Here is a 24,844-nt window from a genome sequence, read left to right as displayed (position 1 = left end):
AGGCTTATGACTAAATCCAATGACTCACAGGTCACACCTCTGCTAATTCAGCTGTGCTGGCTCCGTATTACCATCACAGTCCACTTTAAATTTATGGATTTAACTTCTCCATCAAGTGATCAGGACTCAATACTCAAAGAGTACTAAAGGAGCTCCCGCACCCTGGAGCGTTCACTTTCTTAGCCCAGCTCTGTTGACTGATCTATTATTGTGTTGTGATATTTATCTCAAAACTACAAATATTTCAATTTGACTTGTTTATGCACACAAACTTCACTTTATCATTTTGTCCATATGAGCAATACAAAAATAGTCACTGCATTTCAACAAACACTCAGAAAATCTTTCCAAAAAAACTCTTTATTGCATAAAAATACACACGCTACCAAAATTATTCAAACTACAGCAGAAAACCAGCTAGATTTCCAGTGAGACAGTCCCTATAGATCCATACAGTTACTAATGATATATAAAGCTGGAACTAAAAAGAAAAAAAAAAAAACAAGAAAAAAACAGAGATCCATGCCTTGAGCAAAAACATGTTTTTGTTGCAATAGAGTTAGGAAGAGTAAACCTGCTCTCATTAAAAGGTATAAAATAACGGTTGTTATTTAGCAACAACTTTATACAATCTACATTTAATGCGAAACGCTTCAACTGGGTTGTGGCCAATAATCGAGAATCAATTACTAATAACTACTTCTTTGGAACTCTTTCTTTAATTGATTAGAAAAACTTCATCTTGCTTGGGCATGAAATTTGTCTCAACACGAACAGACTTGTCATAAGTCAATAAAACCTGACTTACCAGTTGGATCGAACATTCAAGGATTCAGAAACATAACACTGAAGAAGCTAAGGCACAAGTTGTCCACACAGTAAGTCAGATGATTGTACAACATTGTTTCTGTGTCTTATCAAACAAGAAAATGTCAGCCAAAGTGGCATCATGAGAACTTTTGGCGGCCTTTAGAAAATACACATTTGGTCATCTGTCAGCAATCTGCCAGTATTAAAAACACAGTAAACCTACTGAGTTCATCGCGAGTCCCTTTAAACAAAGATTTTGACCACCTAAAACAAAAATGTTACCACATTTAGATGTTCTAAAATAACTATGATGTGGACGGGGATATCAGTTGTTATCAAGTTCGATAAAGGTAAAAAAAAAATCTGGATACGAGTTGTTCTTTTTTGTTGTTTATGTTAAATTAATCATTGTGTTCAGTGGAAATTTCTTTATATTGTCTTCCAGTTTAGAGCGGCACGCAGAGAAGCAACATGCCCTGGAAACCAGAAAACAAGAAAACAACTTTTTCCGGGATCACAGCAATCATCAAACTGCCGCCCTACTCGAGAAGTGTATCATTAGCCTTATTCATGATGGGGTATTGAAGGTGTTTTTGGCCGACAGAGGTGGAGAGGTGAGAAGTGACGCTAAGAAAAATCTCAAAGAATTTAAAGATTAAGTTCCTAAAATCAGGTGAAGATTGTCTCTGACATTGTTTGTAATAAAAATTACAAGAAACAAAACACATTTTTCCAAAGTGAAGCAGAAATTGCTTCACTTCACAACTGTGTCAGTGTTTCCTACACTGTTGTTCGCCAAATCTGATCGCAATTTAGGCCGTGATTTAATTAAGTTATTAGAGGCATAATAGAAGGTTTGTGTTATAAATAGGTTTTTTGTGACTTAAGGGGAAATTATGAGCCATTTCTCAGAATATTACTCCCTTCCTGCATATTTTTTAAAACATTTTTACTCTTACCTTCAATCGCTCTACTTAATTACACATCCAGACAAAACAGCACAGTGAACTCCCCCAGTTATATCCCTTTGGTAATATGGAAATTTAGAACAGAACTATGAAGACAAACAGCAAATGAATAAGAAAATGTATAAAAAGTTACAAACAGGAAAGTTGAACCACACAGACATTTTCTGTATAACTTGATTACATTCCAGAAGCAAAGTCTACTTCTTATCATCTATACACAGCAACATACAGAACAAAAGACACAGAAAAACTAATGATGGCACACAGGACAAATCCAAGAAATGATACTGAATGATTTGATATCCTGTGCAAAATATTTGACTCTGGATTGCTTATCAAGGAGATACAGACAAATCAGGCAAAAAAAAAAAGCTTTATACCTAACCTCCTTTAAGTTGAGTGCACTTAGGTGATCTTGCATTGACAATAAAGCACAGTCTCGTGGTCCATTTGTGAAATATTCACAAAATGTGAGCTATTTAGTTGACTATATGGTCATTATTTTATTTTTTTATTTATTTAACTTTTCTATACCATCCTTTTAGGGACACATAAAAACATGTAGTAAATATAGTAGGTTAACCCAAGCGATACAGTTTTCCTAAATATAACCAGGAACTTGTGTAACCAAACATATAGAATTATAAAAAATATCAAATCAAAAATCAAAATGAAGTGTAAAATTAATGTTTGTCTGTTTCTTGGTCCTTTGATTGACGTTTGCAACTATTTCACAAAGTGATGTGAGACTGTGTTAGAGAGTTACAGTTATAAAAGTACAGGTAAATTGATAAGTGTGTTTGTTTTATATGACAAAAACAAAAAAATAACATCATGATTATTATTTCTTTCTTAATAAATCTAAAATAGAGATCTGTGTACTAAAGTAGATGCAGTTCCCAATTGCAGTCCACTCCCAGTAGGAATTACTTCTTGCCTATAACTTCACTCACAGATTGTAGAAGAGTGGTTTTCCCATTGCTGGACCATATTAAACTGAATAAGCCATTGGAAATCTTTGGTGAAACGGCACAGTGTAAAAATGTTCAGTGGCCAGTCCAGATGCAGCTCAGAGCGAAAAGTGGAAATGGCTATGACTGGGTGGGTCCCCAGGTTTTTTCCTTACTCAGAAGTATAGAGGTATTTGACCTTTGCCTGGCCGCTGAGTTCATCCTCATATCTCGGCAGGCAGCAGAAGAGGATGGCGCAGCCGATAGAGATGATGGTGGCGCCCCAGCCAAATCCGTAGGCCCAGGTGTAGTAATAGTTACCCTCAAAGATCAGCTCATTGAATTTGACTGGGTAGATGATCAGAGCGATGATTTGGATAATCGCTGCAGAGCGAGACAGACAAACAAGGCTTGGTGCACAGTGTGAGGTGATAATCTACACTAATAAATCAACTAATGCCAAACTGCCTAAACCAGCAATGGCTCAAACTAATTGTTTTTTTTTTTTTTTACTTTACTAGAAATGTTGTCTAAAGTCATTGTTAATGGTCAAAAGCTAATTCAGAAATTAGGGTTTCAGGGCTTTAAATTACAACATGATGAGAACTACTTCTTTTCCTGGGATAATTAAGCAAAGTACATATTTAAGTTTTATTTAAAAACTGATATAAAGCTATGTGTTAACAACTGCAAAATGCCTCCGGGTTCACTCCACTAAATTAGATGGAAAATTAAACAATGCAATAATGATAACCTATTATTACATTTGATCATTTATGCAAGATCTCATTTTGGGGATAAATTGTTTAGAAGCTGATAAATGATCTATTGCATTTTTTATTAAGCAAGAAATAGAGGGAGATTTTATATAGCCGATTGGCCGAATAACTTACTCTCACAGACCAGTCAGTGGAAAGTAGAGTTCATTTTTACTGTATAAATAAAAACCTACTAATAAAAAATATATTTAAACCATAAACTAGATGAGCAGAGTTTTAAAACCATTACAGAAAACAAGGAAGTTGAACATACTTAGTCAGTCATGCAGTCAACACTACACTGATGGTAACAGCAGGGTGTGAAAAATACCTTCACAAGCTTGTGTAAGAGTTTCATCAGCATATCAACATCTGGGAGTTCGAGGTGAGTTTTGGCAGACCTGTCATTATTACCAGGGATTATTCATGAGAAAGGTGTGACTCTGACTCAGTTAGATCCACTTTCCCATGACAGATGACTATTAAAACAGCATTATTTTGCTTAGGAAAGGCAGGGAGTGAACATAAACTACTCTGTTTCAACACGCACTTTCACATTAATTGCAAAGGCAGGGCTGAATTTTTGAACACTGCATTAACATATTAAAGGGGACGGGCCCCACAGTTCATCTACTTGACTGAAGCAAGCTCTTTTATCTCACTTTCTGTTCCTAATAGGCCAAATTTCTTCAGAGTCGCTCGCCTCATAAAAAAAAAAATGCTTTGAATGGCAGATGGGTTGGGCTCCTGTGCTCACAGCCAGAGCCAACCACAGTAGGAATGACCAAATTAGGGATATCCGCTCTCTTTGACATCATACGGACACAAGAGTAAAGACTTAACAAGTGAAGAAAATATAGTTTTGAAGGAATGCTTGCCAAAAATCATCAATATACTCTTCTTTTTCTATATTTCATAAATACACAGTTTAAATCAAACGTTCAAGTTTAGTTTGTTTTGTTTGATTTTTAACCACCACCTCTTTTTGTAAAACCCTCCACCAGACTGAAACTGAACTTCCTCATCCCACTATTTTGCACATTTTGTTCAAACACCCGACTTTATTTTAAAACTCCTGTATAATCAAAATCTCAGTTGCAGGCAACTGCAACCGACAAAGTGATGTATCCAATCCAATTCAACATATTTCTGTAAAATGCAGCTATAAAATAAACCCCGAATCTTGGATTTGATTCAATGTAGGATCATATCTTCAACAAGGAGCTGTGTGGGCTGAAACAGCAGCTGGGATGCCGTCGAATAAAAATAGGAAAATAGATTTTTGAGGTGGCAGTCATTTCTGCTATCTTTTTGGTGACTATTACAGTGTAAAGCAACTTAAAATAAAAAAAAACACCCCACCACCTGTAACTGTGTCAGGGTCTTTCGTCTGTGAGGTGAGTCAGTCAGTCTGTCTGTCTGATAAACACACCAGCTGTTGCCACAGCAGCGTCACGCCTCAGGGGAAAAAGGCCTTTTCCTACGCTCACCCTCTTAACGCCAAAACACGCAGTCATTATCAGCGTCACTAGTTTTATTGTGTGATTGTATGCAACTCCCACATATTTCCCTTCCCTATTTTACAGTTTTGGTGTTGGTATAAAATAATATTTTCAGATTATTACTTTTTTTTTAACCTATTTTGCATATTGCTTCTATTTGGGAAGCTGCTGTCTGAACATTTGCAAGCTTAAACATGTTATTTGAAGATTAAAGCATCATGTAATGGACCGATAAGACCGGAGGCATGTTTGGTATCAGTTTCAGAGATTCTAATCTGTGGTTGAGTGTTGCTCTTCGTGTAGTTAAAGTTAATTTCATTTACCAACAAAGAATATCTGAAACGGAGGATTATTTCTTCTTCTCAATACATATCGCCAGCCCCACCTGACTTTGTTTACAATATTTTTACTGTGTAGATGTGGAAGTAATTATACCTGCAGAAATTAAGTGTTTGTGTGGATGCAAGTTTTTGTGCATGTGTGTGTGTGTGTGTGTGTGTGTGTGTATCTTACCAACAACGATCAAGAATGCTGCAACAGCAACCATAAGACCAATGTTGATGTTACACATCGCCACAATGGCCAAAATGAAGGCGATGATGAGGATGATTAGACCAATGATCATTAGAGCAGCGACTGCCTGGGCCCAAGCTGGAACGAAACATAAGCAAAAACAATTGTGACACTCAAGAAGAAACAAAAGTCTGAAAAGTTCAGTTTTTTTAAAAGGAGTCTTTTTTTAAGATTTTCAAACCTGGTATATCAACAAGTGTTACAACAGTGTATGTCTTATACGCCACACAAGGTACAACTCCCATTTCCATTTTTAAGTTAATTTTCTTAAAAACAAAACAAAACAAAAGAAAATCTCTGAATATGTTCTGTTAAAAATGTTGGCACATGTTACCATTAAGCCCTCAGAGAAAACAGCTGCAGAAAGTTACAACTGTAAAGCTGCGCACAGACTTTCCAGTCTTAGTGGGAAGGTTTCGGCTGCTTTATGCCTCAACACAGCTTTGGTTTTTCTATTTATGGTTAATGTTCAGTAAAAAGATTCATGAAAATGAAGGAGGCAGCACTCTTTCTGCACTATTCATTCTAACTTTATTGTGCACCTCTGAAATCAAACCACCACCTTTTTGTAGAAGCTCAGGATTTGAAGCATTAACTGCTTACTGGGTCAAATTTTTATGCGTTAAAATTGTCCAAAAACAACAGTTTATGACAGCTCAGGATGCAGCTTGGTGGTAAATCCAAATCCCTCTCACTTTTGTTTGTGGAACTAAATGAATCATCTATTGTTCAATATGTCTACATGGTGTTTAGTTATTATTGCAGCTCCCCTCCCCAAGGCTGTGCTCACACAGATTGCAAAGTTACTAAGGTTCAAGCTGTGACAAATTTTGTTTTGCTCACACACACACACCACACCCTTAAAAGCACTGGAATTCTCTAAAACTCTGTAACGTCGGCAGACGTGCCTCTGAACTTTAGCAGAGATGCAAACCTCCCAAAATGCAAATTTTTCAATCTTTTGGACAAAAACTGATATGAGTTGTTGGCCAAATACTCAGCGCACCACCAGCCTTTGAACAAATTATCATGTGACACTGCTGCTGTTTGCAAAGAAGCACCAAGAGGTGTTCATTGTATTGTGAATAGGTTTTACTTGCATCAAGGATTAAAAACAAAACTTCCTGAGAGTTTTAGGCTTTATGTAAGCTCGCCATGTGGATCAGCACAGCATTACACCCAATTTACTGATACTGGATAAGTTACACCCTAAATTATTCACAGTGTTTTGCCTGTGAATGTGTTCAGGTCATGGCCTACCTGCCTCAGCCCCAGGCAGCATCACATACACATCAGACTAGTCCAACTGGTTCAGCCTTCCATACCCATGTCAACATCAACCAAGCTTCAAGCTCACCAGTAACACAGTGTTCTGCTTTTCACCAAACTAGACTGGTTATCAACAGTTTGATGACTTCAGGCTTATTGTGAGATTCAGTCCAATAAACTTACTACAAGTATTTCTTCAAGAAGCAAAGCTCTCAAAATAAAACAAGTGAAACAAAGGAGACAGTCACAGAGAGACATGCTACTATTTCAGCTGTTTTACATGGTGTCTTGATTCATTATTGGTAGAAGAAAAAGCTTTTGAGTTTCTGAACTGATACTTTTTGCCATACGAGAATTAAAAACTGATATAAAAGCTCCTACACTTAACGATGACTGTTTAATTTAAAAATATTCATGGGTGTGTCCTTGTTTACTGGGTGAGCACTCGAAATGCGTGTCCCAATCACTCACACTTACTACTATCCAGCTGCTCAGCATCTGCTTTCCCCATTTAATCAAAACACAAAGACATTTGGCTGCCCTCCTACATTTTTACACTATCGCTACCCGCGTGCCTGAAACTGCCTCTAATTGCAAATTTACTAAAATGCCCTATTAGTATGATTATGAAAACATACACTGACTTTCCCATATTTGACAAATCTAAACCTTCAGATAATAAGGATAATTTAATAGCTTTTATTCTAAAAGCTATTAGAATAAGGCTTTCACAGAGGCAGCTGGGATCGACAACACCCTGCGCTCTCCCTGAAAGAATTTTAATGGCACACTCTCTTAACCAGAAACTCCAGTGTTAGAAATGCAGTAAATCGTACTAAAATAGCTCCTTGGTTTTGTTTTTTTTACTTGCTGTTTGCGCATTTACATTTTTCACAGTTTGGGCTCAGCTAGAGAGCGGTGACAGTGAGTGGGCGATAAGCATTAAATTTCCAAATGCTGGTATTTAATTGAGGGCTAAAATGATTACAGCTACTCAATTTTATTTAGATTTCACCAACTGGCAACAATCGTCATCTCAAGACACTTAATATCGTTAAGAACACTTTCTGTCTATTATTGTAGGATCTTTACCTTAAAATATAAAGTGTCTTGAGGTGCTTTGAAGTATGAATCATCATGCCTGATACTTTTGATTGAAAATAAATCTGAAAATTACGCTCTGACGGATATTAAAGTGGCTTTTTTGTCATTACTCTCTCTGCACAACAAACTGGGAAGACAAGCAGCAGATTAATAGATAAAGAAAGCAGTGGTTAAGTATATCTTTTGCAGCTATCTTAATCTGTTACTAATAAATAAGATATACAGACTGGCATGTATCATACTTAATCCTTGGAATCACTGTATCACTGTGGCTCTAAGAGTGTGTGTGTGTGTGTGTGTGTGTGTGTGTGTGTTTTAAAACAATGTATAGTTAGTCAGTTCTGACTCAAAATGGGCTGCTGTAATTTGAAATATCACTCTTCCTCAAAGTGATGCAAAATTCTAATTTTGCCTTGTGCTCCCCTAACTGCCCTAACACACTCATAAGGGCGTGACAAACTTCTTTTGTCTCAGCATACTATCATATCACCCAACCCTTTGCCATCATCCATAGTCAAGCCTGTAATTATGTGATTTGTTCAAGCACTCATACCAGAACACTGAAACTGCTTCTTCCTATTTAAAACTGCAGTTCCTGAGAATTCAGTCTCTTCAGCTTTACAGGCAGTTGGCCTAAACGCCCTGAGGGGGAGTTAGTTTGGTCTGCTTCCAATATTCACAACATCCTACAACTTACACACACAAACTGTGCTCTGGTTGTGTTTGTTTCCTTAGTTTTCAGAATATCCCTACAAGTATTTAAGCCAGAGAAACCGCGGGGCCAAAATGTACCCTTCATCTAGCCAGCAGCCTTCAGGCAGCTTTGTTCTGCTTCTTCTTCTTTGTGTAACAGCTTCAGCCCCGCTGAGACTAAAGGACACCAAAACAGTAGCAGAGAGCGGTTGAGGCAAATAAGGCTAGGTTCACACTGCAGGTCTTAATGCTCAATTCCGATTTTTTGATCAAATCCGTTTTTTTTGTCTGCTTGTTCACACTACAAATAAAATGCAACAATATTGTTTGACTGATGGCCCTTAATATAAAGACTTCGGACTTTACGTTTCCCAATTTTTGCTTTAAGTTATTTTGTTGTTAACATAATAATGTAAATAACCTAATAATTATCCCTATTGCTGTTTTAGAGAGGAGCAGTGCTTCAAAGGATAGTTGCAGATTTCTGTCAGAATCTGGAGATTATACAGTACAAATAAAATGTTCACGTTTCTCCAACGTTGTCTTCCCAACAGTTTCACTGACATCTGGCCAGGAAGCGTTCGCGATGTCTTCTCGGGCGCTTCTCCAGCGCTGATAATTGGCGTCTGTCTTGTGTCAATGACGTAAAAGACGGATTTAATGCGACATGACCGTTCAAACAGCAGTCGCTTTCTAAAACATCGGATATGTATCGGATTCAGTACCACATAAGTGACCCAGATCGGATTTGAAAATATTGGATTTGTGCCGTTCACACTGTCATACCGTGATCGGGTATGGGTCGCATAGGGACAAAAAAATAGGATTTGATGCGCTTTCGCCTGCAGTGTGAACGTAGCCTAACAAAACTATTTAGCCTGAAATATCAAAAGAGATCAGAAAAATGCCAGAAAAACACTGACAACATGCTAGAGCTATAATACTCTCTTAACAACCACACTGGCAATTGTTGTTGTTGTTGACTTTTTGGAGCTGCTGTCACACAGCCATGGATATTTACATTAAACAGTCATCTTAATTAGGGCTGCAGCAAGTGGTTATTCCCATTAACAATTATTTTCTCAACTGACTGTTACAGTGAGGTCATTAAATATAATAAAACATGACACCACAGTTTAGTAGACTGTATGTGTTTTGTGTAAATAATACAAAACTAACTTATTTAGTGACATACAGTAAAACTGAGGTGATCTGTTGAACTGCTGATTAATAAAGTGATCATTTTAACCATGTTTTAAACTAAAACACAGGTGTGCATGCAAAGTATGAAACACAAAAAAGTAATATCAACAGACATCTAAAAAATAAGGGGCATTTTCCTGTGAGTAAGGTTTTATGCCACTGAGTGCTAAAAGTACTTTTTTTTTTAAATGTACATATTACACAAAAAATACCAGATCTTGCTTTGGGGCTGTGCTCCATGCTTAGATCTCTGGTTATGTTTTCTAGAAATGGCATTAAAGAGTGCAAGCAGCTCCTAAAATAATTACCACTGTGAATGGCGAGTCTAATAAGTGATCCTACATGTATGCTTTGCAGACCCTAATTTGGAGCTGTGTGACATTAGGCTGACCTAGGTGACTTTCAAAGAGTCTGATAAGAACAACAATAGTGTCTCTGTTGGCCACAGCAGGCGTGGAGCAACACAAATAAAGCCTGAGTAGGAGAGACCGAGAATACAAGTCTGTTCTGTTCTCAGTTATTGTTCCACATACTGGGTCTCCTTGTGTGTCGGTGAGTTACGTTTCTGTGGCTGACAGTCTTTGCTGAAGAATAAACTCATCAACTGGTTCTCCCAAAATAGTCTGTGTGAAATTCTGCTTCTCTTTGGTTTGGGCTGGGAGAAGCTATTAAAGTATTCTAAATGTACCCGAGTTGTTTTTGTTTTTCCTGATATGGTTTTCGCTACCTGTGCAGATTCACAGAGTTCACAAAGTTCTTGTTCGTAAGGGTTTATTCAGGGTGCCCTTGAATCATTCTGATGAGTAAAAGTATTTTAATCCATTAAGTCATAGCAACAATGACCTCATCTGTCAACAGTTTGTCTTTATAGGTTTAATTTCTTTGTAAATCCATTTTTTTCAGGGGCTGTAATCAAAAGTGGACCTTCTGGTCACTAATAGTAAACCCTGAGGGGGGCTGTGCAATTAAACAACTACTACTTTTCAAGAAGAACTTATCTCTGTGGTTGTTATGCAACCACCACAGTTGTGGGAACATATTTCACATATGGGTTGCTATGGGGATAGCACTATGAGTTTCACTGCTTTGATAAAAAGAGGTTTATACATTATATGTACTGTAAAATGCACATTAGTTATTCGTGTGTTCTAATATGAAGATAACCTTTAAAATGACATCAACCAAGGATTCTATAACAAGGATGCCACAATTTACACAAACACCATCAAACAGCAGCTCTGCGCTGTCTTCTATGAAGGCCACATTTAGTAATTATCTTGATGATAAGAACATCAATATCTTAACAGTAAAAAAGCTCAGGCTTCACTTACTAACAGGCTTTTAGTCATCTTTGGTGCCTGTTGGTTGCACCCATTTCTGATACTTCAGAAGTATGTTTTCAAGATTCATGCTAATCCTGCCATTAATATTAATAATTAACATTATTAACCATAAAGGTGAAAAAAAAAAGGGGGGGGGGGTGTTATGGTTACACTCCATATAAAAATTTACAATTTACTTATAAATATGTTTTCACAACCATAACCTAAGTGCGACTGCCCCCAGAAAAGAAAATTCTTCCTCCGCCAATGCCCAGGTTTCATACTGAACAGGATATTATGTGAGGAATCGTTTCTTTATTCATGATTCTTTTTGCTGCCGTTTATCTACGTTTGAATCGTTTTGCCTTCTTCGAACTAATGTTGTGACCCTTCACACAAACTAAAGAACAGAAAGCTATTTCAAGGAATGTTTCTCCTGGCGTGAAGACGTCAGCCTAGAAGGAAGGCACTCAGGACTTATTATCCAACAGCATTCAACCGCCTTTCTTTCAACTGCGTTTATTTAAGCTGGAGGTGATAAACGAGAAAAGAGTTAATGCTCGTGGAGACCAAAGTTCATTCCGCCTGCTTGCCTGACTGTTGCAGGCCTCCCTCCTCCCCTCAGCCTGGACTTCTTTAGCAGAGGTCAACACCCTGAAGTTACAATATGGGAATGTGGAATTTCGCACTGACTCGAGGTTTATTATTGGCTGCATTAAGGCATCCCATTCGCTCTTGTCGGATTATCTTTGAACAGCATATTGTGTATGGTTTATGTGTGAGGTAGACTGATACTTACAGAACTCCATGAGCGACTGGCACTGCCAGTTGTCTTTTAAGCCGCGGCACTGCTTCCACATACTGGCGTAGTGAGACTTGGCGTCCTCGTCCTCTACCCATCCCGATTGTGCGCAGATGGCGATAAGGTCAAAAATAATGGCGAAGAGCAGAAGCAGGGGAATGATCCACCTGCATCGAGGGTAGGCGATCCCACAGCGAAACATGACCGACGATCAGCGAGCGGTGTACACGGAGAGGAAAGGCGAGCAAAGGAGCCGAAATCTGTCCGCTCAATGTCTTATGCGTCTTTGCGCAGTGACAGTGGGTGATGTGAGGATATAATATAAAAGCTCCAGCCCCACCCAAGAGTGAAACGTACCCGTCAGCCAGGTTAGGATCGTGAAGGGCTGGGCTTATTTGGATACAATAGCAAAGTATAGCCCAGCCCCACTCAGTGTGTCATATTACACACCCAACAACCGGCCTGTGACCGTTACTGTCTAAGCTCGAGTCCTGATCACAGAAAGGATTGCGTTTAACAGAAGATAGTTGAGCTGAATGCTGCAGAGATGTACTTTTCTTTTTCGGAATTCCAACAGGTAGTAATGGTGATGTGCTGTGAGGCAGAAAATATAAAGAGAGAGTACAAAATAAATGTAATAAATGTAAAATGCCACAAGATGGCAGCCCAGCTAACCTTAATATTTTCTTTAAAGGTAAGGAGGTAAAAAAACAACAACAACACACAGCGTTTGGCTGTATTTATTCTGTATGCCTTTATGATTTTTACATGGAACTGTCTATCTAATCAAAAATTAAATGTATGATTCCGTAACTTATTGAATCATCTTTAACGGCAATAACTGTATATGGAGGGATTTTGGTCCACTCAGGTCCCTGTTTGAGCCATGCTTTAATTGTGAGACAGATGGTCTCATATTTGACTCTAGAATACTTTGGTATAAAGTGAAGTTCATGGTCAACTTGACTGCAAAGTGCCCAGATCCTTTGGCTGTAAAACAAGTCCAAATCATCACCCTTTCATCATCGTGCTACAAATGAGGGGTTTTTTTATGGGGCTTTGCTGTGTTTATGGGGTTTTAGGAAAACCTAAGCTGTGCTGCCAAGCTCATTTTAGATAGAATAGGCTTTTCTCCTGGCAACCCTTCCAAACAAAATAGTATAGCTGCTACTTACATCCTTAATTCTTATGGAAGCAGTAAGGGTGTATGTAGTTTTTCCAAAGGATTGCACAGAGTCCTGTGAAACCTTTATTCTTCAGATGAATGTAGGTATCTCCTAATAAAGAAGTAAATTAAAAAACATACTGTGATTGTAGATTACTATAATAAACTGTTAGACAACACTCAGTTGTCACCTTTGGAGAGCACATTGGACTTTTTTGGTCCAACATCTAATTACAGTTTGCTTGTTTGCTTTAGCACATTTCTCACAAGTTCTCAGTTCTGAAGATTTCTTTTGCAAATTAGAGCATGCTTATGCATTCAGAAAAAACCCCCACTTCTGCAAAAGCTGTAGCTCACTGGAAATACTTAATTCATGTGTCAAAATGTTTTTTGTTTTTTGTATTGATCAAAGAGTAATGACTACCAGAAATAGATAAATTAATATTTAGAGAGAGAGGTTAGATATGAGTACATCAGTGGGAAAGCTCAGGATGGAGACAAAGTCAGAGAGGCAAGGCTGAGATGGTTTGGACATGTGTAGAGGAGGGACAGTGGTATGCATATGGTCCTCCGGGCAGGAGGAAAAGAGGAAGACCACAGAGGAGGTTCATTGATATTGTGAAGGAGGACATGATGGAGGTTGGTGTGACAGAGGAGGATGCTAGGGTTAGGGTGAGATGGAGACAGTCCCCTAAAAGAAGTGGCTGGTAGAAGAAGCCAAAATCTTCATTTATTTATTTATTAATATTATTATTATTATTTGAAATAAAACTTGTCAGCTGATAGAAAAAATACACGTTTTCACAAAAAGTTATATGCAACCAATATTTGTTTTTAGTCATGGTCCTGGCAGGCCAAGGCTGTTTTTCTTCTTCTCTCTTTTTCTCTCTCTCACTTCTGCCTCCCCCTTCTCAGGTGGAATTGCCCACCCTGAGGTGACTCCAGTTTGAGTGTCCACACTCTGCAAGATCATTGGCTCCTTGGTATTGCATGGTGTTAAGATTGCTGGAAAGATTTTGGTGCATTCCTCCAAACTCAGCTTACCTGCACTTTCAAGTGGGACGTTACCTGTCAAGAGAAATATGCTTACAAGTTAATTTCCTGCCCGCTTTCCACCACTCTCTTCTGTTCCCTCTCTTGGTTTTTTCAGCCTACTTGTTTGGCCAGTGCAACCTGCTAAGAAGAAACACAGAAGTAAACAATTTGAAACTGTATCTGCGATCCTCACCTTAGTCAGCTCTTACGTGTCCTCTTCTCTTTGAGAGAAATCCCCATTTCCCTGTAAAGAGTTCACTTCCCTGTGTACTCACCTGTTTCAAAACTCTTCAGAATTCTGTAAACTTTAAAGCTGCTGTGCTTTCTCTTGAGTCCGGTGTCACTTTGATTATGATGAAAACATTATCAAATGATAACAAAGAACAAGAAATGCTCTAGCTAATGTGCACAGATAGCAACTCTTACGGAGGTTTTCCACAGTTATCTTTGTCTCTCTGTCAGCCCTTTGAATACCTGCATGTTTATCCAAATAACAGGCAAAGTCAAACTGGTGACTGATATTACACAGCCATGTTCAGTTTCTTTCACTGTAATCTTCATGCTCATGAAATGAAGACTTAGCTCAGAAGGCGACGCGCATATTCAGAAAACTTTTATGCCACAATGGGCAATTCAGTTTGACAGTCCACCATCATAATAACCATATAAAATTTGGAATAAATAAACAAACTACACGTAGGTACAGTTTTAAAGTCTCTGGGTAGAACCTAAACATAGATTGAAGATGGAATAAGAAAAACTACTCAACATTCAGCAGCTTATTAGAAGACGATATGAAAGATTTTGAGTATCAGTTTGTTTTTCCCACAGGTGCAGGACAGCACCAACCTGAGGGCAACAACATAACTTCTCTTAAGAGAACATGCTTTGGTTGACAAATAATGCTTTTTGTCTTCTGAACAGATGTTTCTTCCAAAGCGAGTTCACTTGCTGTTAAACTAACTCTATTTTACTCAGGGTATGCAAACACTACACCTCAACACACAGCTTTGAGATGCAAAACTTTTATTTTGGATTTTTTGGATTATTGTGGCAGTCTGTGGCTGCTCTATTAAAAACAAACGAACTCCAGTAACAGTTTGACAGCAGCCACAGTGATTTCACAGAGAGCTCTAAGCTCAAATAAAACTGACTATGATTATACAACATGTCAAAATCTGCCCACAGATGGCCTCAAAGTGTTAATACACTAATTGTCCACAAAGGGGAGACAGCAGACAGGTTGCAGAATCGAGTTACTGTAAAAAATGATCAGCTTTACTCAAAATAAATAGGAATCACTTTTTCCTTAAAGTGATTCAGCTTTTACTTTAAGGTGAGGCTGTGCAGAAGTCAAGTGACGGCTGAACCTTATAATTTATACTTTGTATCAGAATTAAGATGAAATGCATGCTCAGAGGTTTGAATTTATATCTGTGAAGTGAAACAGGTCAGTCCACGAATTCTGCTGTAAATGATCAGTTTAATTCTGAAACAAATGCTTGTTCAGTAAAGTAACGGGAGGCAGAGCTACATCATTTAATGATGTTTATTTAAAAAAACAGAATTACAGAAAAAAATAAGACCTTGACAGGATAAGATGCTATTTCTTGCAGTAATCTAGGAAAATAATGCAGTCAAAATAGCATCACCAAACCAATACGAATAATTTGAAAACAAAAATTGCTGGCATCTTAAAGCCTGAGGAGAAGTTTAAAGGTCTTAAATACAACGCAAACAGAGCTCCTTACCTGAGTAAAGTTTAACGGTGTGTTTGGTCTCTTTAACAATATTGCACGAACGATAAGATAATTCACCCACTTCAGGGATTATTTTACATTTCTGATACTTGTTAAAAAAGAAGGGGGGGGGCATGAATTACTTTTTAAGCATCACCATCCAAGAGGTACAACTAACCATCAATCAAGGTGTGGAATAATTATCCACGCTGCTAAAGTTCTTTTCTTTAACAGCCAGCTGCTGGATCAGGGTTTGTTTTAGTCAGCCGGAACATCCTGTCTGCCTTAAGACAGGAAAAATGCTGTCGAGCTTTTTGTCAACACCTCCTAGCCTCTGAGCCATTGCTCTCATCTATTTTTCTCTTCCTGTTCTTGGTGACCTCATGTCCTCTCAGCCATTAAGCACAAAAGTCTTACCTGAAAGTCTGGGACTTCAGTTATTTTATGCTGCACTGATAAGCAGAGGCACTGGAGCTACTTTAAGGCATTGTGGAGTGTTGACAGGCTTAGTGTTGTAGATTTGCACTATTTTCTTATATGGAGATATTTATTATTGTGACCGCCACACCTTTTTCCTGTTCTGCTCTGTTTCCTTGTTTTGCTGTGTCCCTGGTGCTGTTGGTCACGTAAGTCATTCATTCAAACAAACAAACAAACAAACAAACAAACAAACAAACAAACAAACAAACAAACAAACAAACAAACAAACCAGTTTATACCGTGCATAGTTGAAACTAACATTTAGATCATGTATTCATAACCGGATATAAGTACTACATGAATGAGTTGACAGAGATTTTCATAGGCTGAACTGGATGCTAAGCAGTTGAGTCTCTGAACTTAGCTGCTCAGCATATCCGAGTTTTCTGAATTCTGTATTTCACACAGTAGAAGTGTGTGAAGAAAGCAGAGAGCATTAAATTCTTTTTATTTTCCTGCTCCAGGTGTAGTTTTCTTTTTAACTGAAAAATCTTTAAAAAGTTTGGTGTAAAATCCTCCCAGACCTCCGTTTACACTTGTTGTTTATGCATCAAAGTCATGGGATGGCGGTGCCCCCGGCATCATTGTCACTGGAGGTTCTGAAGTCCTGACATATAACAACAAACCTGTACAAGTTCAGTGCAACCACTAGGAAGTTCTTGATGGCAAAAAAGACAAGCATCTGGTGGAAGACTTTGAAGCAGGCCATCACAGTGAGCCTGACACACAGAAAAGGGCCGTCCTGGATAAACAGCGCCTGAATGATGTTCCATATGTCAGTGCTGTGCTTAGTCAAGAGAGACTCCTGTGCACCCTGATCAGCCTCTCTGCCAGGTGTGGAGTTCACCACTATGTCAGATAAGGAGAGAAAAAGCAACAGATTGGGAGTGAAATGAAGGTTTCATTCAGGTAGCTTGATGTAGTCTGACAGACGCCACACTTGCTATTTAGAGCAACCTTCCCTGCTATTGTTTTTCAAGAGGTAAATCTTTCTTCTCTAAAGAAATGCTGGAATAGTCACACATAAAGGATACCTATTATGCTTTTCCCTTGAACTTACATCTTCCCACCCATAAGAAAGTTAGCCAATTAGAAGAAAGCTGGATAAAGGGGAGGGAGAAACAGTTAGAACAGCTTACTTCTTTAAGTAGATCAGTAGATAAGAGGAGGGGCATCACTAAGACCTATAGTTAAAGCATCATTTTTAGCCTTTAAATGGCTAAAAACTAAAACAAAGGCTATCCATTTATTGTTTAGCTGTTTAAACCTCAAAAAAGTCTAACCTATCATAGAAGTGAAAACTCTTCACATATGCACAGGACTCCTATGTTACCCAGTTAATGTGTTTGTTGGAGTGTAATGGTTTACATAGTCACATAGAAAGCTGAGGGTTCCTGATTTGAGGACAGTAGGACGCACAAATTCCCTGGGAGTTCTGTCAGGAGGGGTAGCTGGTATAAAAATCTATCAGATCAAATATGTAGAGCTAGCCAAATATTTGAATAAGTCAAGTCAAACTATAAACAGTCTTTGGTGGTTTTCCTGTGTTATAGGGGGATGGGGAAACCATGCTAGTGTAATTGGAAAGTCAAGCTTTTAAACCCTTTAATCTTTAATATATTCAGTGGTTGTTGTCTAATTTCTTTGAAGAGGGTTGATGAGGTTCACGCCTTTAATCATCAAACATTTTTCAAGAACCTTAACCTTTCAAAAATGTATTATAATGCTTGACCATATACCCTATCTTAAAGATTGTAAGATGTGTCAGAAACTCCAGAATAGCTTCTAAATTGATCTTTTTTTTCTCAGTGGCTGTTTCCAAAGTCAACTCTGCATTATATGAATATGTTGCATTTGTCTATCAATTCTTTGTGTGTTTAAAAGAGATCCAGACAAAGTGAACATGGCTCTCTGTGTGCAAACACAGAGTACTAAGTGCTCTAAATGCACTGCGATGGTAAAGATGCATATAACTGCATCATTAGGGCTACTTATAAATTATGAGATGGGGTTATGGAGAATTGAGATCATTATTAGGGTTTGGCAATTTCAAGAACACAGCGGCCTAATAAGAGATTCCTCTTCTCAGGTAAAATGAGAACTTGAAGCTTTGTCAATTTATCTCTAATTATTTGCACAAATTCCCAGTTCTGACTACTTCATGTAGCAGTTTTTTTTAAGTATAGGTCTGAAGGAAGCAGCATTTCCATGTCGGTGGCAATGCCCTTTGGTTTTGATACTCGGGAAGTGATGGCACTAGGGAGAACTTATCTACATCACCGTTTACTCCCAGCAGTTGATGGGATGTTTGGCAAAATTATAAACATGTTGAATTACTAGGGAATTAGTGTCTTTATGGTGTAGGCCCTTAATAAGCACTAAAGTTACATTTTGATACACTAACACGCACTGACCTGCTAGATGAAGTGGAAATTGCAACATACTCCAGGTCCATACACCTAAGATGACATAGACCAGCATATCATTGTTATCTCTGTAAAAAACAAAACAAAAAAAACACGGTGAAGAGTGAAGAAAGAGTTTCACTGCTTATTTCAGTTATTGCATTGATATATTATCAACACATGTACATGGCTCTGTGTGAAATTAAAATAAATGCACATGGAGATGGAACATGATTAGTCACCCACTTGATATCTGATAGTGTCTCACTAGTAAATTCCAGGATGTCTGCTGCAGTGCCAACAAAGATTAGAAGAAGTTGAGACAACTCATCTCTTGTGACCCCGCCTCCCAAGGGCAGGAGCCACTTCCCCACAATGAGCAGGATGAGCAGGATCTGATGGAGAGCCAGGATCCAGTCATTCGCACAAACAGCAGAGAAAAAATTGCCAATATCCTGGAAAAAGAAAAGACATTAACAGATATTTAAAGTTGGTTTAAACTCACTTGTATACCCGTAAGAATGCAGAAATTAGCCCTATTAGAACAGATGTCAACATGAACCTTCGAAGAGAGAGTTCATGACAGAGGAGGATAGAGGTGGGGTGGGAATCCTATCCTTTATGACCAAAGAAAATTGGTCAAAAGACAATTCTGATGGACTGACCGAGTTATAAGTATCGGGTTTCACCCAACACCCACTCTTACCTTGATAATAACTAGCATCAGAACTGTCTTTTCTGCAACTGTCAGTAAAAACTGACCTCGGTTCAATTAAATTGGTGTTCCTAATAAAGTGCTCAGTGACTGTAAGAGTAACTGACACAGTTGCAAACCACACTAAAACAGAATTTAATACATCACTTACCACAAGACGTGACTAAATTATCTTTTACGTGTTAATATTAGATTTGGATGACAGTGGTAGTTTAGTGTCAGGGGAACACACTACATTATACTTTGTCAACACAGCCAAACTTGGCATTCACATGATATCATTGTATGTTATCATATTTCAATGGGATTTGTTGACAGTAAGAAAAATGAAGAACATTGCCAGAATTATCCTTCAGTGATTTTATCATCCCACACAACATTGTACATTGTTTTTATAAGTGACACGCTGCAACTAACTGCAGCCATTTTTAAAAAACGTGTTTTTTCTTTCATCTCCTGGGAGAAATGGGTGTGGTGGTTGTGGTCTAGTAATTGTTTATATAGTCTGGTTTAAATCACTCCTCTTACTGTTATTGGTCACTGTAGTATTGGGGCTCATGTGTTTCCAATCAGTGTAGAAAATTTAGTCTGTTTCATTTGTAATGTTTTACAACTGCAGTTTTATTCAGTGTTCTTAATTGCTGTGGCTGTAAAAGCAATGTGACCACTGGAGATTATTCTGATAGTTATGTAGATGCAGGCTACTTTTGCAAGTTTTAAAAGTCATACAATTTAAAATAGTCTTTGCAGCTACATTGTGGCCTCACTGTTTGACAGGTGTCCTGAAATGTAGTGTTTGTACGCTAACTACGTAAAACAGAGTTATTTTTTCCACTAAGTCTTCGTTTCAGCTGTATGACGTTTACTCCATCTCACCCTGTCACACCAACCCTCTCCATGTCCTCCTTCACTACACACATGAATCTTCTCTATGATCTTCCGCTTTCCTCCTGCCTTAGCATCCTCTGCACATGAACAAACCGCCTCAGCTTCTCAACTTTGTCTTCAAACCCAACGTACCCAATGAAAATCTGCAAATATTCAACGTCCCGCCTCTCGTCTTTCTCTCCAAACCAGACATAATAGCATGTCTCACCATCATCTTGCAAACCTTGCCTTTCACTCCTGCTGCTGTTCTTCTATCACAAATCACTCTGAGACTGCCTGCACTCTCTTCTTCACCACTCTTGTGAACTGTCTGTTACTTTGGATGGGTAACCACAGGTATTTAAACTCAGGCATCCTCTCACGCTCCAAAATTGTGTTAAACAATCTGATCTTTGCTGTCTCTCCTGGACATCTTCATACCCCCACAGGTAATCTCGGCCAGCAGCCCCGCTTCATCGTCTTCACAGTTCCCCTCTGCCTGTTCTCCATTTGTCCTCCTCTCATTCTCTTTTAATTAATCTGTGAGTTCCTCAAAGTACTTCTCCCATCTTCTCAACACACTCTCCTCATTACTTATTTCCATTTGTAAGAAAACCATCAACGGGAAAAGCTTTCAAAACAGTTTGACTGCACAGGAAGTTTCAATCCTCTTATTTTAATGACCTCCTGAATTAAATATTGCTTCCATTATCAAAGGTTTATTCTTACATCATCTGACGCAAAGCACACCCATTTAGAAATGCTACTCTTGACAGTCATTTTGATAGTGATGGACCCAGCCAACTGATAGACTGAGTGTTTGGTATTGACTTATAAATGCTCTTCATATTACGGATGAACTGTGGGACTCTATCCTTGGCCAGGTTCACAATATATCAATGTGTGCTCGACATACACTTATCCAATTTAAGATAGTTCATCGGGGGCATTGGTCCAGGGGTGGACCCAGCCTGTATAAGGTGTGGGGGTGCTCCTGGTACATTGTTTCATATGTACTGGTCCTGCCCTTCTTTGTCCACCTTTTGGAAATCTGTTTTCCATACCATGTCTGAAGTTCTGCAGCATCAAATTGAACCAGAGCCACTCTGTGCTATGTTTGGTGCGGTCCAGAATCTGAATCTGTCCAACTCCAGACTCAGTACATTAAACTTTTCATTATTGTTGGCCAGGTGAGCTATACTGCTGAAGTGGAAAGACTCTTCTCCCCCCTCACACACACAATGGCTAAAAGATATAAAGTCTTGTATGGATTTGGAAAAAATTTTTGTTTGTTTGTTTGTTTTTTGGTTTGTTTTTTTGTTTAGTTGGGCAGCAGGCTTCCAATTATTTGTTGTTTTAAGGGTTAAGGGATTGAAACTTTTGAATATTCTGAAGCATTTTGCGTTATTGTATACATTGTATTGGAACCTTTGTCTAATAAAAAGACTTTTGAAAGAAAGACTTATAAATGCTCTTATTGCTTATACTTATTTGACTGTGACCTGTGAACAGTGAGGTTCCTGAGAGGTTGATTGTTGGATCCTTTATCCTTCAACTTATTGTTTACCTGAAGGATTTGTACTGTATGCTGGTGATATTCATCTCAAATCTCATCTATTCCTTTCTTGTTGAATTACTCAAAGCGTTCTTATAATAAAACACAATTGAAGATTGTTCTTTTTCTTTGATCACGTCTCTCAGCTATTCATAACTTCTCTAGTCATCAAATACTCTCCATCCTCAGATAAAATTAAATGCAGTGCTGCAGAAGCATAAGTAAAGCAAACTATGTGACTGAAATTCTGCTGTCAACGTGAAAACCTGAGTTCCTTTGAACCAAAATGTCATAATATCGGAAAATTTAACACTAAGAAAAAACAGTTGAAACTGTCAAAACAACAAATAAAATGATCATCACTGACTGCAAGCCTTCAGAACTTCTGTTTTTCCTATTAGTGGTTACTTTCTATATTGTTCAGTCTCTAATGCCAAAACTAGACTGCCAGTCTTCTGATGTTGAAATCTTTCTAAACATATTGGAATCAGTCTGTACGAAGCTTTCCAGTTAAGTCTCTTCAGGGATCCCGTATTACACAGTCAGATTTCAGTTCCTGATAACCACGTCTCGTATTCTTTGCCCTTGAAGAGCCTGGCAGCACTGTCCACAACTAAATTGAGAAAAGACATGGACGCTGGTATTTCAATATACAATTTAATAGAAGTTAATAGAAGTTAATAGAAAGAGAATATGCTTTACATATATATTTATATATATTTTCCTAACCCTGTGTGTGCATATAAATAATTAATAATAATTTATATGCACATACGCATATAATAATAATTATTTAAACAATAATTACTGGGGGAAAGGTTAAAGTTTATGCATTGCAGACAGTGTGTCTGATGACGAGGTTATTCTGGGATATACATTGTGAACTTAAAGTTTCAGTATTACATTAAATCCACAGAGTTTCCAAGAACTATTTCATTAAATCACCCTGAATCTCGAATTTTAAAAGAGACTTGACAGATTTTTTTTATATTATATGGTTTGCTAAACATTTTTGTGTTTTTCTTTTTGGCTTTATCAAAGAGAAACAGCCAGCAGGCAGTTAGCTTATCATCAAGAAGCAAGCTCTGTATGAGGTAAAACTTCAGCCTCACGAGCAAACACCTGAAGCCCAAGCTGTGGTTTTTTATGGTGAGCATTTGACTGTTTCCTGGCTGGGAGCAGTGACTTTCTCATGAATGATTATGTGGCAGCTTTAAAGTGCTGACATGGCAGGCATACAGCTGTGAGCAGTAAAAGGGAACAATACAAAACAGATAGAACCAGTGGAAGTAAACACCAAGAGACTTGTCTAAGCAACTTTCCTGAGAATTTTGTCTGCCTTTAGTTAGTTCATTCGGAAACGCTCTGTTAGTTTCACAACACTATTCAACATGATATATTTGTCTATGAGTGCCAAATGGTATAAAATCAGTTTTCTTCTTTTTTTCTTCTTCTTTCCATCACTCTTACCTTCAGGGAATCCGTGATCGTGAGGTTTCTGGAGGTCTTGTTTTGAATGAGGTTGTACAGATCCAAAGAATCAAGCTTTTGACACTGAAACAGATGAAAGAAGATTTTACAGACTTAATTTCACAGGCTACTTATTATTCTCTTGTAGGTAAGCCTGTATAAACCTAAAAGCAAATGGGATATCTGATGGAATCCGTAAATGAATGTATAATGAACGGTTATTTTACAGAGCTGGAAGCCTGCAAACTTCCCACTCACCAACATCTGTTGTTAAATTACATGTTTGAGAAACAGGAGATTATTTTAAGCAAGTTATATAATTTATCTTTCTGGCATGGAGTACCTGAGGTTCGCTGTTCTTATTCTGCTGGTGATGGAGCTCCAGGAGCCACATGGAGGGAATGATACTAATGAGAAACAGAAAGATGGGTGGGGAAAACCTGCAAGATGACCAGAATCATTCAGACTTTTTATTTATTTATTTATAATTAGTAAAAAAGAAAAAAAAACCATATACAGAACTGATACCCCTTAAAGATAAATAAGATTACAACAGATGCTTTTCATTGTGTTCTTTTGGAGATTTGGCAGTTTGAAATAATTATTAGTTACTGCCACAATATTAAGTATTTTATTATCACTTTGCTTCTAGTTTACTTCCTCAAAATACTACCACGCAACATGATTTTTAAAACAACAGATATTCTGAGGCATCCATTAACCTCCTCAGTGATTGGTGGATGCTTCATTAAATGCACAGTCTTACACAATATAGCACTTCAATAAGTTGTTGAATGAAATGCAATATCACGTCAGAAAAATAGAACAACACAATGTATTTCAAGCATGCAGGAAGACAGGGGAGACTGCGATCTGCGATATGAGTTAAGGGGTACCACCCCAACTTAATGTCTTAGGACAGCTTAACAATAGCAGCAGAGGGACAGGCAGGATATAGGATGCTCGGGGGAGATGGGGGAAGGGATAAAGTTTTTGGGGGAAATGGTAAGCGCTTAGTTTTAGTCATATACTGTACATCTATACCAAGTAGCTGTGCAAACTCCAGTCGTTAAGTAACATAATGCATACTGAAGGATAATATAATTACAGCCTTACAGCACATTTCCACACTCTTACATTCATGCTTCACATCTCACCATTTGTAATCCTTTCCTTTCCTCCTCCTCAGGGTTATTATCATTTCCAGAACAAGCGGCAAAAAGAGGAAAGTTAGCAACCAGTAAAAGTCATGTTCCTTCACCCGAGTCACTCTCCACACACCGATGAGAGCAATCAGGATAAAAAGCGCTCTAGTAATGATCGCACTTATAAATTTAATCAGACCCATGTCGCCGGTTGCCTGCAGTTTGGCACTGGACGCCGCAGCGGTCCCGTTATTCCTAACTGCACGGATACAAACGAAACTGTGACTCCAGCAGTGAAGTGGGGGGAAAATCGT

General features: G+C 38.2%; 2 protein-coding genes across 2 annotated transcripts; both read right to left on the bottom strand.

Annotated features, from left to right (window-relative positions):
- Positions 1-342: 342 nt before the first annotated feature.
- Positions 343-12,342, bottom strand: perp (p53 apoptosis effector related to pmp22). The gene is made up of 3 exons (XM_085477291.1): positions 11,952-12,342; positions 5,502-5,639; positions 343-3,112 (listed from the first exon to the last, which is right to left on the bottom strand). The coding sequence occupies exons 1-3, from the start codon at positions 12,154-12,156 to the stop codon at positions 2,901-2,903; spliced, it is 555 nt and encodes a 184-aa protein (XP_085333417.1). The 5' UTR covers positions 12,157-12,342; the 3' UTR covers positions 343-2,900.
- A 3,281-nt stretch (positions 12,343-15,623) lies between these two features.
- Positions 15,624-24,844, bottom strand: LOC146695281 (transmembrane protein 26-like). The gene is made up of 6 exons (XM_085477290.1): positions 24,543-24,844; positions 23,729-23,825; positions 23,386-23,469; positions 19,025-19,233; positions 18,788-18,867; positions 15,624-17,222 (listed from the first exon to the last, which is right to left on the bottom strand). Exons 1-6 carry the CDS (start codon positions 24,731-24,733, stop codon positions 16,930-16,932), a joined length of 954 nt encoding a protein of 317 aa, XP_085333416.1. The 5' UTR covers positions 24,734-24,844; the 3' UTR covers positions 15,624-16,929.

This window comes from Copadichromis virginalis, linkage group LG13 (assembly GCF_057382275.1).
Source record: "Copadichromis virginalis isolate Kocher_CV1m ecotype Utaka linkage group LG13, C_Virginalis_male_GT1.1, whole genome shotgun sequence".
NCBI classification, from domain to species: Eukaryota; Metazoa; Chordata; class Actinopteri; order Cichliformes; family Cichlidae; genus Copadichromis; species Copadichromis virginalis.
This window is presented reverse-complemented; position numbering and strand designations above follow the sequence as displayed.

What these genes read in the sequence shown, in the direction of transcription:
- LOC146695281 (XM_085477290.1), bottom strand. Translation starts at nt 24,733, where the DNA reads ATGGGTCTGATTAAATTTATAAGTGCGATCATTACTAGAGCGCTTTTT. An exon ending in CGATCACGGATTCCCTGAAG is followed by an intron (nt 19,234 to 23,385) that starts GTAAGAGTGATG and finishes TTCTTTTTCCAG; the next exon opens with GATATTGGCAATTTTTTCTC. An exon ending in GAGACACTATCAGATATCAA is followed by an intron (nt 18,868 to 19,024) that starts GTGGGTGACTAA and finishes TGTTTTTTACAG; the next exon opens with AGATAACAATGATATGCTGG.
- perp (XM_085477291.1), bottom strand. Translation starts at nt 12,156, where the DNA reads ATGTTTCGCTGTGGGATCGCCTACCCTCGATGCAGGTGGATCATTCCC. An exon ending in CCAGTCGCTCATGGAGTTCT is followed by an intron (nt 5,640 to 11,951) that starts GTAAGTATCAGT and finishes GTTTCGTTCCAG; the next exon opens with CTTGGGCCCAGGCAGTCGCT. An exon ending in AGCATTCTTGATCGTTGTTG is followed by an intron (nt 3,113 to 5,501) that starts GTAAGATACACA and finishes CTCGCTCTGCAG; the next exon opens with CGATTATCCAAATCATCGCT.